Source organism: Mus caroli, unplaced genomic scaffold (assembly GCF_978045245.1).
Source record: "Mus caroli unplaced genomic scaffold, Mus_caroli_1 scaffold_18, whole genome shotgun sequence".
NCBI classification, from domain to species: domain Eukaryota; kingdom Metazoa; phylum Chordata; class Mammalia; order Rodentia; family Muridae; genus Mus; species Mus caroli.
The window spans coordinates 59,893,925-59,905,912 of record NW_028227273.1 but is presented as its reverse complement, the minus strand read 5'-3'; the positions used below and the strand labels follow the sequence as shown (position 1 = coordinate 59,905,912).

At 52.2% G+C, this 11,988-nt stretch overlaps 1 protein-coding gene and 1 non-coding gene across 2 annotated transcripts; both read left to right on the top strand.

Moving 5' to 3' along the window:
* The first annotated feature begins 28 nt into the window (after positions 1-28).
* Positions 29-10,127, top strand: LOC110312203 (VPS52 subunit of GARP complex). Its single transcript, XM_085833099.1, has 20 exons — positions 29-438; positions 1,167-1,251; positions 2,093-2,145; positions 2,261-2,336; positions 2,497-2,564; positions 2,796-2,971; positions 3,420-3,570; positions 4,214-4,314; positions 4,406-4,538; positions 4,657-4,714; positions 5,268-5,401; positions 5,773-5,928; positions 6,211-6,329; positions 6,571-6,694; positions 6,875-6,970; positions 7,059-7,166; positions 7,328-7,393; positions 8,331-8,442; positions 8,738-8,856; positions 9,037-10,127. The coding sequence occupies exons 1-20, from the start codon at positions 349-351 to the stop codon at positions 9,181-9,183; spliced, it is 2,172 nt and encodes a 723-aa protein (XP_085689225.1). The 5' UTR covers positions 29-348; the 3' UTR covers positions 9,184-10,127.
* LOC147000450 (U6 spliceosomal RNA) lies at positions 3,859-3,968 on the top strand. The gene has a single exon (XR_015046009.1). It is a non-coding gene; the product is annotated as a U6 spliceosomal RNA (small nuclear RNA).
* Positions 10,128-11,988: the final 1,861 nt, after the last annotated feature.

Genomic DNA, 11,988 nt, shown 5'->3' with positions numbered 1-11,988 from the left:
TGCTTCTCTCAGGGTCTCCTCTTAAGGGAGGAGTTGTACTGAGACAGCTTTGGAAGGGACCGGAGCTATAACTTCCGGTTAGTTCTTCTCTGGCGTCCTACCGTTCTTGTGTGGGCGCGGAGCGAAGGTTCCGGAACAGAGTTGTGTTCGAGACGTTCACCTTCCTGTTTGCACTTGACCGAAATGATCAAAGCCTAACCGGAGAGGCTGGAGCCGATCGCCTTACTTCAAATATCTGGGACCCTTTTTTGCTTTATAGAAGACATTCCCGGACTTGTAGCTTTTCTTCGGGAAACGGACTTTCTGAGACTGACAGCTGCCGGAAGTCGGAAGTGAAGCTGCAGGGGAATGGCAGCCGCAGCGACCATGGCGGCCGCTGCCCGGGAGCTGGTGTTGCGGGCTGGGGCCTCAGATGTGGAGGAGGAGGAGGGCCCGCTGGTGAGAGCACGGGGCTGTAGGTCCTCCGGAGTGTCTTCAGGTCGTCCCTCTCCTCAGGCGTAGGCTGCATTTAGACAAGAGGCTCGGAGCCGTCCTGCCACGGGTGATGGTGACCTAGCCTTCGTAGGGACCAAAGTGGCTGAAACCCAAGCCCCAGGGACAGTGTCAGCTTCCTGTTCACGATTTTTAGTAGAAATGAGAACATAGCGTAAAAGGTTAAGAACGTGGCCTCTGGAACCAGATTGCCTGGGGTCCCACCTCCAGCCCCACCGCTTGAAAGCTATACTGTGTTTTCGGTGCCATAACTTCCCACACCACTAAAGTGCAAACGCTGTTAGGACATACCTTATAGGTGGTCGTTAGAATTAGCCGAGTGAGCATGTTAAATGGTGCACCAGACACATGGGTAAACACTATGTAAGCCTCTGGAACTCCCTCAGGGATCACCTGGGATAGCTGGAAACTGAGGTCCTAAATTCAAAGGCAAGTTTGACTAGTCCTAGTTTTTTCTCATTTGACCAACTCCAGCAACTCCACGAATTGCCTGATATTCTTAGTAGCCCAAGAATGTAGATTTGAACGCATCAGAATCTTTGACCCACTTACTACAGCATCCCCCACCCCCCAAAGCACCCCTCACCTCACTTGGAGGATTAAGGATATCCGGTTATGTTTTGTTTCCAACGTCTCTTCTTGTATCCCACATTCATTACCCTGTCCCTCGTCAGGGCGGAGGTTCTGGACTCCAAGAACCCCTACAACTTGGAGAGTTGGATATTACCTCTGATGAATTCATCTTGGATGAAGTGGATGGTAAGTGCTGACGTGGGGTTGGGGGCAAAGTAGACCCCTTTATTCTTTAGGAATATATTACATGACCCCAGTAGATTACCCTCTATGGTTTCTTTCTTTTCTTTTTTGTGTATTTTTAATTTAATTTTTTGTTTTTTTTGTTTTGTTTTTTTGTTTTTTTGAGACAGGGTTTCTCTGTAGCCCTGGCTGTCCTGGAACTCACTCTGTAGACCAGGCTGGCCTCGAACTCAGAAATCCGCCTGCTTCTGCCTCCCAAGTGCTGAGATTAAAGGCGAGCACCACCACCTCCCGGCTGGCTTTTTTCTTAATGTACATATAAAGTTTAATCCATGAGTTGAGAAGGCTTAACTTCTAATTTAGGCTTAGTAAGAAATGAACACTACGAGTCGAATAGTCACAGCAATACACTGTAATAAAATCGCAGCATCATTTTTTGCTCTTTGAGACTATTATTGAGTAAGAATACAGCCTGGTTGAACATACATATGCAGACAGCTAAGACTGAGTGACTGAGAGGCAAGCACAGCACACACCATAGATTAATGGAGCAAAGATGTTTCAGATCCAAGGCCGGGTGAAAGGTTCTCTAGCTTCTCAGAATGCCACACATTTTAGATTTTACAAGCCACACTTTGGAAATCCCCGTTTAATATTTTCCATCTGTGGTCGAGTAGACCATGAGGAGCATAAACAGCAGGAAGTCCCACCGGGCAAAGCAGCTGTGCCTATAACTGGAGAGGGTGGGGGCTAGGAGGGAAGGGGAGATTGGTGTGGTGTGCATGTGCCCAGTGTGGGCAGAGGGAGGAGTGGCAGGGGACACTAAATGTAGCCTTGTTTCTAGTTCACATCCAGGCAAATCTGGAGGATGAGTTAGTGAAGGAAGCTCTCAAAACGGTGAGGCTCTCCACTGCGTTGATCTCCCTACCCTCCCTTCCTCTTGGGGTCCCCTCAGTTTGCTGGCTCCCCAGTAGCCAGTTACTGAGTCTGTTCTGGTTGTCCTTCCCCCCAGGGTGTGGATCTTCGACACTATTCAAAGCAGGTAGAGCTGGAGCTGCAGCAGATTGAGCAGAAGTCAATCCGGGACTGTATCCTCCAGCCTCACAGGCGCAGGGAAAAGATGGCTGCTATTGGCATGGGCTCTTGGGGGCCTGTGATGAAGGTGGCCCTCACGGGGATGGCATCTCTCTCAGGCTTCTGTCACTTTGGGGAGGATTCAGTGTGAAGCCCTTAACTTTTGTGGGTCAGATATCCAAGAGAGTGAAAACATAGCGTCTCTACACAATCAGATCACGGCCTGTGACGCCGTCCTGGAGGTGGGTGGCCCTCACCTGCCGCCTCCTCCTCCTCCTCCTCTTCTTCTTCTTCTTCTTCTCCTTCTTCTTCTTCTTCTCAGTATTTTTTTGTCCCCCTTGGACAAGTGATGATCTCCCATCCTCCTGGGTTGCTGGGTACCGGGGATTTGCACAGAGACTTGGGTGGCACACCTGTCCCTGTTCCCCGTCAACCCGGAGTCATGCCCACAATGTTTCCTGCCCTCCCCACAGCGCATGGAACAGATGCTGGGAGCTTTTCAGAGCGATCTCAGCTCCATCAGCTCTGAGATTCGAACCCTGCAGGAGCAGTCGGGGGCCATGAACATCCGACTTCGTAACCGACAGGCAGTTCGGGGGAAACTTGGGGAACTTGTGGATGGGCTGGTGGTGCCCTCTGCTCTGGTCACGTGAGTCACTGGTTTGAAGGGTAGTAATGTCCAAAGCAGGTGGTTGGGCTGGGTTACCTACACAATTTACAACATAGGTCTCCAGGCTGGGGTTGTCAGGTACCATCTAGAAACCAGGTGTGCCGGCTCATGCCCATAATCACATGCTTGGGAAGCTGAGACAGGAGGATTGCTGCAAGTAGACTAGCCTGGGCTATAGAGTGAGATCTTGTAATGGATGGATTAAGAACTTCGAACCCTGCTTTAGCTGCCATAGGATAGGACACAGGTTAGGAGTGCTCCAAGGTCACATAAGGAGATGTGGCCCAGGAGATGAAAACTTTGTACTTATTCTCTTGAAGGCAGGAGACCATAAAGAAAGGTCGAAATGACATGTGAGGTGTGAGGGGGCTCTCTCAGGGCTGTGGAGTTTCCCGTCTAACCATGCCCATCCTCCCGTGCTCCTCAGAGCAATTCTGGAAGCTCCAGTGACCGAGCCCAGGTTCCTGGAGCAGCTACAGGAGCTGGATGCCAAGGCAGCCGCGGTCAGAGAGCAGGAGGCCATGGGCACCGCTGCCTGTGCTGACGTCAGAGGCGTACTCGACCGGCTCCGGGTCAAGGTGGGGAGTGGTCTGCTCAGAATCAGCTTCCCAGGAGCTTCACACTGCTTCCCGCTGTGCAGTGCGTGGTTGGCCCTCCAGGTCCCCTGAAAATCTAAAGAGGGTTGACATGTGGCTCAGTTGGCAGAGCGCTTGCTTAGCATGCATGCAGCCCCAGGTTCCGTCCCCAGTGCCATATACGTTGGCATGATGGCACAAGTCTGTTGTCCTAGCACTCGGGAGGTGAAAGAAGAGGCGGGAGTTTGGGGCCAGCTACAGATACATGAGACCCTGCCTCAAAAACAAGCAGTGCTCGCCTTGGCAGCATAGATACTAAAATTAGAACAATACAGAGAAGATTAGCATGGTCCCTGTGCAAGTAAGAGATGACACGCAATTATGAAGCCTTTAATATTTACAAAATGAAACAATCTGGAAAAATAAGGCCAGGTGTGGTGGTGCAGGATTTTAACCCCAGCACTCAGGAGGCAGAGGCAGGCAGCCCTCTGTGAGTCCCAGGCCAGCAAGGGCTGCACAGAGAGACCCTGTTTCCATAACCAGAACACAACCGAAGCATTTGTTCCCTTTGCTTCATCTTCACCCCGTTCCTGCCGTGCAGTAAAAGCCCACCCCGCCTCATGGCCCGTGTGTTCCCCACGCCTAGGCAGTGACGAAGATCCGGGAGTTCATTCTCCAGAAGATCTACTCCTTCAGAAAGCCCATGACCAACTACCAGATCCCCCAGGCGGCCCTGCTGAAGTACAGGTGGGCGCAGGGTAGGCGCGGGTGGCCTGTGAGCCTCTCAACAGTGCAGCGTGGGCATCCAGGGAGTCTGACTTGCCCTGGTCCTTCCAAGGTTTTTCTATCAGTTCCTGCTGGGCAATGAGCGGGCTACAGCCAAGGAGATCAGGGATGAGTATGTAGAGACACTGAGCAAGATCTACCTGTCCTACTATCGATCCTACCTGGGGCGGCTCATGAAAGTGCAGGTGAGCCAGGCTGGAGACATGGAGGAGGAGGGGGAGGAGGAGGGGGAGGAGGGGGAGGGATGGAGTCCCCACCTGCTGCTGGTGGGGAGTGATGGTTCAGCTCTGTTATTTTCTCTAGTACGAGGAAGTTGCTGAGAAAGATGACCTAATGGGTGTTGAAGACACAGCAAAGAAAGATATCCTGGAGAGGAGAGCCTCATGGGGTGGGCTCATGGCTGGGACCATGGTGTGGACATCTGGCTCCAGCCTGCAGGCTGTGTTTCTTTTCTTTTCTTTTTTTTTTTTAAAGATTTATTTGCTTTATGTATATGAGTACCCCGTAGCTGTCCTCAGACACACCATTAGATCTCATTACACATGTTTGTGAGCAATCATATGGTTGCTGGGAATTGAACTCCGGGCCTTTGGAAGAGCAGTCAGTGTTCTTAATCCCTAAGCCATCTCTCCAGCCCAGGGCTGTGTTTCTTACACATTCTGTGGTTCTCAACCTTTGAGGACATGAAATCGAGAGCTTTTTCTCTAAGAAGCACTCGCCGCTCTGACAGATTTTCACATTTATTTCTGAGGGTTTGTAAAACCTTGACGGCCATTAAGGGTGTCAGGCCAAGCAAGGCTCAGGTTCTGGAAAGGGCTGTCCGGGCCATATTTAGTTTCCTGGGACTCGGGTCTTGGCTTGTTGGGCCTGGTGCAGTCGGTCTCATTGGTTTCCCTGACTCCAATGCTGTTCACGCTTCTTCTCGAAGCCATCCCTCCGAAGCAGGAACACCATCTTTACTCTGGGCACCCGTGGTGCTGTCATCTCACCAGCCGAGCTAGAGGCCCCCATCCTGGTGCCCCATACTGCCCAGCGTGGAGAGCAGAGGGTATGGTGAGGCAACCCCTCCATGGCCAGGATCAGTTCCCTGAGTGTTAGTTTGGTGTGTGGGGGGGGGGGCGGTGTCCCTGGCCTGCTGTGATGCGTGAAGTTAGGAGCCATGGACTTAGAGGTGGGCAGAGGGAGACTGGCTGAGGCGTGACTGTTGGAGGCAACAGCTGAAGTGAATGTGGGGGCAGCAGTCAGTGGGGAGGGCTTTTCTTGTGACCTGTGCCCTATCTTCAGTGACTGTTCAGGGTGCTCCTCCCTGCCTGGAGGTTGGGTGTGTGGTCTTGTGAGCTCTGATTACTAAACTGTGCTGAGTCTCCACATCCACGGGGTCAGTGCGAGACCCATCCACGTCTCTCTCTGTCTCGGTAGTATCCCTTCGAAGCGCTCTTCCGCAGCCAGCACTATGCCCTCCTTGACAATTCTTGCCGTGAATATCTTTTCATCTGTGAATTTTTCATCGTGTCTGGCCCGGCTGCACATGACCTGTTCCACGCCGTCATGGGCCGCACGCTCTCCATGACACTGGTGAGCTCCCAAATTCTGGGCCTTTGTACAGGCAGACAGCAACTCCTGGAGAATGAGTGTTCTCTAAACCTTGGCCCTGGAGCTCCCATCCCAAGCTCAGCCCCAGCTTCTGCTGTGGGGAACTTACATAAGTGTGGCTCGTGAGCAGGTCAGGCCGCTTGAGGTGCCTGTGGACAGGGAAGAAGCTGGTCTCCCTGGCCAGTGCCTTGTCCCCAAAGAAATGTACATCTGTTTTCCTACAGCCACTCGAACAACAAGGTAACATTCATTTGTCTGCCACAGAAACACCTGGAGTCCTACCTGGTTGACTGCTACGACGCCATTGCTGTATTTCTCTGTATCCACATTGTTCTCCGGTTCCGCAACATTGCAGCGAAGAGGGACGTCCCTGCCCTTGACAGGTCACTGAGCTCTGGTCCTTGGTGTCCTGATGCGGTCAGCTTTTTATGTTACGCAAACAACTCCATCCTGACTCTGGGCTCTGCCTCACCTGATGCCCTTCACTCTTATTGCCATTCCTGTGTCCCAGGGGCAGCATTGGCATCGGGCACACCCACTCACCGTCACCCTGAAGGGTGCTGTGCTCCCCTGGGCAGACTGCACCCCCAGCCAGCTGACCTTTGACTCTGATTAAGCCTGCAGGTACTGGGAGCAGGCGCTTGCCTTGCTGTGGCCTCGGTTTGAGCTGATCCTGGAGATGAATGTCCAGAGTGTCCGCAGCACTGACCCCCAGCGCCTTGGGGGATTGGACACTCGGCCCCACTATGTAAGGGAGAGTGAGGGTAACAAGGGGGTCTGTGGTCACACTGAGTGGTGGGTTGGGTACTGCCGAAGGAATCAACTTAGGCAGACAACTTCTGTCCTGACTGGGGACAGAACTTGCAGGGGCATCTGAGGGTTGTGTCTGCCAGTCAGGCAGGTGTGAGCCTTCCCTTCTTGCTCCCAGATCACACGCCGCTATGCTGAGTTCTCCTCTGCACTTGTCAGCATCAACCAGACGATCCCCAATGAACGCACGCTGCAGCTGCTGGGACAGCTCCAGGTGGGGCTAGGCAGGACAGACTTGCCAGCAAAGGGACTGGACCTGTGTCCTTGCTTTTTAACCTGCTGCTTTCATTTGGCTTGTGCAGGTGGAGGTGGAGAATTTTGTCCTCCGAGTGGCTGCAGAGTTCTCCTCCAGGAAGGAACAGCTTGTGTTTCTGATCAACAACTATGACATGATGCTCGGGGTGCTGATGGTAACGCTGCTCTTCCCACGGGGGTCCCTACAGCTTGTGAGCAATGCCTGAGCTCAGTGCTTTACCCCCTGGATCCTGGCAGTGTCCTCAGGGTGGAATGAAGGGGAAGTGATGGCGACAGTGAAGGTTCCCAAGCTCCTGACTCGTCTTGTCTTCCTTAGGAGCGGGCTGCTGATGACAGCAAAGAGGTGGAGAGTTTCCAGCAGCTGCTCAATGCTCGGACACAGGTAGGGCCTGGGTGTGGCAGGAAGACCATGATGCTGTTGGACTGACCTCTGTGTGCAGTCATGAGTACAACCCACTGCCTTGTTGCTAGTCTGTTTCATTTAACTTTTTCAAGGTACTAATAGCTTAGAAGCAAAATAGAACTATACCAATTTATGTATGCATGTCTGTGTACTATAGCTACATGTATGTATGCATGTGTGTGCATGTGTACTATAGCCCTGTGTGTATGTGTGTGTGCACTATAGCCCTGTGTGTACGTGTGTGTGTGCACTATAGCCTGTGTGTATGTTTGTGTGTGTGTCCATGTACTATAGCCCTGTGTGTATGTGTATGTGTGTGTGCACTATAACCTTGTGTGTATGTGTGTGCATGCACTATAGCCCTGTGTGTATGTGTGTGCATGCACTATAGCCCTGTGTGTATGTGTGTGCATCCACTATAGCCCTGTGTGTATGTGTGTGTGTGCACTATAGCCCTGTGTGTATGTGTGTGTGTGTGCACTATAGCCCTGTGTGTATGTGTGTGTGTGCACTATAACCTTGTGTGTATGTGTGTGTATGCACTATAGCCCTGTGTGTATGTGCATTCTGCTTTGCAGGGAACTGTTTGTGTGTGTGCACATGTAAGCTCACACAGGCACATCTGAAGCTCATGGAGGTCAGAGGTCACAACTTCTAAGTCACAACTTCTTTTCTTCCTTCTTCCACCTTGTGTTCTGGGGACCAGTGGCTAGCACTGTTCCCTGATGAGCCAGCATATTGGTTCTTGGTTCTGGAGAAAACCCTTGGGGACATTCCCTGCACCTTGTGACATCACCACCTAAGGTGGAAGGCTCACAGAGGCTGCTGCCTGGCAGGTCATTAGACATCCCTGTGCCGAATGTTGGTCCTTTGCTCCCAGGAGTCTGACCCTGTGTGTGCTTGCACTTCTCTCTAGGAGTTCATTGAGGAGCTGCTGTCTCCCCCCTTCGGGGGTCTGGTGGCATTTGTGAAGGAGGCTGAAGCCTTGATTGAACGTGGGCAGGCTGAGCGGCTCCGAGGGGAGGAAGGTATATGATGTTGTCCTGGTGCAGTGGGTAGTGGGAAATAGGGAAAATGAGCGGGGGGCCGGGGAGGGCCGGGGGGGGGGGGGGGTTCAGGGGGTGGTTGAGAATTGGGAGTCACAGGGGAGGTAACACAGCAGTGAAGATTTGGCTGGAGAATACCAAGAAAGCTAGGCTTGATGATGAGCACACATGTGCCCTGGGCAGGCCTTGCTGGGTCATCAGCCCTGGTTGCTCTGTGCCTGGTGGATGGTCACCAGGCCTGGTTGCTCTCTGACACACCTTTTCCTCTGGCGGTCAGCCCGAGTCACTCAGCTGATCCGTGGCTTTGGTAGTTCCTGGAAGGCGTCAGTGGAGTCCCTGAGTCAGGATGTAATGCGAAGTTTTACCAACTTCCGAAATGGAACCAGCATCATTCAGGTGACTGGCCACTCCCAGCCCTTTGCCTGTGTCCCATGGTTGTCTGTTTCCTCACTCTTTCCCCTGGGCTCCGCATCACACAAATGCCTTGAAGGCCAACAAGCATCAGTGCCCGAGATTCTGGTGAAGCTCTGACAGCTCCAGTCACCATGAGTCTGACCCCGACTCTCCTCTGTGCAGGGGGCACTGACCCAGCTGATCCAACTCTACCATCGCTTCCACCGGGTGCTGTCCCAGCCCCAGCTCCGCGCACTCCCGGCCAGGGCTGAGCTCATCAACATCCATCATCTCATGGTAGAGCTGAAGAAACACAAGCCGAACTTCTGATTCAGACCCTCTTCCCCCCCCCCCCCCCCAGGACCCTAAACTCCAGTGGACTCTGTGTGTCACACACTGTCACCTGGGATCCCTTTCCCATCCCTTTTATCTCTATGGCTCCCACATTCCCCTCTCAGCCTCCATTGCCAGGACTCTGCCTCAACAGAGTGCACCCAAGGCCACTCCCTGCTTCTGAGTGAGGTGACCTTCATTTCCAGTCTGGACAGCTCCTCTGCTGTTCACTCACAGCCTGTGAGCTTCCACCGCCCCAGGCTCTGACTGACCCTCAGCTCTTAGGACAGAGAGGTGCAGGCCACCCTGTAGCTGATCTGTGGGCTCTGCTGGAACAGTGACATCACCTCGTGGTGGGTCTCACTCTGTGGCAATAATAAGTACTTACAGTGCTGGGACTGTGTCCTCTCCTTTGTCCCTGAGCCTTTGAATTCTCCAGCATGTCTTTATTGTAGACCTAGTCAGTTCCTGGTGGGCATCAGGAAGAGGGTGGGATAGTACCCCGAGGTCTATTGCTGCTTCTGGCCCAGGGGTGGCATAGATGCTCAGGAGGGGACTGTAGCTCTCCAGGAGGGTGGCACGTGTCCCAAGGCCTGGGAATGTGGTAGCTTTGGGTGCTGTCCTGAGGGCTACCATGGGAATAATCCACACAGACTCTGAGGTTGTCTGTGTCAGCCCCTAAGTGGCTGTCACAGCTCCTTTGAGGATGGAGGGCCTGTAACACTTGCAGCCATGCATTGAGGCAGGGGTGGACCTGTCTCCAGAACAGATTCTGTCATTTTCATGTGACTCAGACCCTTCCCGCTGCCCTCTGCCCCACCTCTGTAAGGAGTTTGCAGACTCCAGAGCAGTGGTTCTCAACCTTCCTAATACTGTGATGCTTTAACACAGTTCCTTGTGCTGACCCCAACCTTAAAGTTATTTTCATTGTTACTTCATAACTGTGATTTTGCTACTGTTAAGAATACTAGCCGGGCGTGGTGGCGCACGCCTTTAATCCCAGCACTCGGGAGGCAGAGGCAGGCGGATTTCTGAGTTCGAGGCCAGCCTGGTCTACAAAGTGAGTTCCAGGACAGCCAGGGCTACACAGAGAAACCCTGTCTCGAAAAACCAAAAAAAAAAAAAAAAAAAAAAAAGAATACTAGCCGGGCATGGTGGCACATGCCTTTAATCCCAGCACTTGGGAGGCAGAGGCAGGTGGATTTCTGAGTTCGAGGCCAGCCTGGTCTACAAAGTGAGTTTCAGGACAGTCAGGGCTACACAGAGAAACCCTGTCCTGAAACCCTGTCCTGAAAAAACCAAAAAAAAAAAAAAAAAAGAATACTAATATAGGAACTGGTGAGATGGCTCAGTGGGTAAGAGCACCGTCTACTTTTCCAAAGTTCCTGAGTTCAAATCCCAGCAACCACATGGTGGCTCACAACCATCCTTAACAAGATCTGACTCCCTCTTCTGGAGTGTCTGAAGACAGAGACAGTGTACTTACATATATAAATCTTTTTTTTTTTTTTCAAAAGTAAGAATACTAATATAGCCGGGCGTGGTGGCACACGCCTTTAATCCCAGCACTTGGGAGGCAGAGGCAGGCAGATTTCTGAGTTCGAGGCCAGCCTGGTCTACAAAAAGAGTTCCAGCACATCCAGGGCTATACAGAGAAACCCTGTCTTGAAAAAAAAAAAAAAAAAAAGAAGAATACTAATAAATATCTGTGTTTTCTGATGGACTTAAGCAACCCCTGTGAAAGGGTTGTTTGGCCCCCCAAAGGGGTCATGGCCCACAGGTTCTAGAGTACATCCTTGACCAGTTTGTTTGTATTTTGAGACAGGGTTTCTCTGTGAAGCCCTGGCTGTCCAGGAACTCACTCTGTAGGCCAGGCTGGTCTGGAACTTAGAGATCCACCTGCCTCTGCCTCCCAAGTGCTGGGATTAAAGGTGTGTGCTGCAACAGCCTGGCAACCTTGACCAAGTCTTAAAAGCTAGGCTGGTTTGCAGACCTGTAACCCTTGCAAATTGGGGGCCTCAGGCACTGGATGGAAAGCCTGCTTCAGTTACAGATTAAGTTCAAGGCCAGCCTGGACCAAGTCTTAAAAGTAAAGCTGGGATACAGCTCAGTGGCAGGAAGCCATCCCTAGGTCTCATCTACAGGGTGGGTGAAATTCCAGGTGAAAGACGCTGTCAAGGAAAAAAGAGTAATTTGAGGTTATTTCCTTTACCCCATTCACTTCCCAGGGCCTTGGCTGGGGCGCTTAAGTTCACCCAGACCCCACCCCGGGCATCCATGCTCCTTTTTCACTTATTACAACTTTCTCACCTACTCCACCACCCCCTTCCAGGTGTCAGTCCTGGGGATCCCAGTCTTCTGGTTTTACCTTATAGCCCTGGGTGTTCTGGAACTTGCTATGTGGTTGAAGAATGCAGAGATCCGCCATCCCGAGGGCTGGGATTGAAGACATTCCCAGAGAAGCCCAGGACCCTTTCTTTGGGTGGTCACATCAAGCTCAGCTGGTGTGTAGTTCAGTGAGGACAAGGTCAACAGGCAGGAAGCCCTGGGGTAAATCCTGGGCAACAGCAACCACAAAAGGAAAACAACTAATGCTGTGCTGTGGCGGGCTGTGCAGGGATATCCGGTTTCTTAGTGTGGCCCTTCCTCAGTGTGACCCGGACAGCTTCACGGGCTTGTGAAGCTGGACAGAAGTTCCTGGACTCTGCAGTCTGGAGGGACATTTGACATAGAGCCCAGTCCATCCCTAAGATTCTTGGGAGCTGCGATGCGGCTCACAGCCGCCAGGGGGCAGCAGGACAC

Coding starts and splice junctions, on each gene's coding strand:
- LOC110312203 (XM_085833099.1), top strand. CDS start 349: ATGGCAGCCGCAGCGACCATGGCGGCCGCTGCCCGGGAGCTGGTGTTG. Junction 2,565..2,795: donor CCTGTGACGCCGTCCTGGAG/GTGGGTGGCCCT, acceptor CCCTCCCCACAG/CGCATGGAACAGATGCTGGG. Junction 6,695..6,874: donor TGGACACTCGGCCCCACTAT/GTAAGGGAGAGT, acceptor TCTTGCTCCCAG/ATCACACGCCGCTATGCTGA.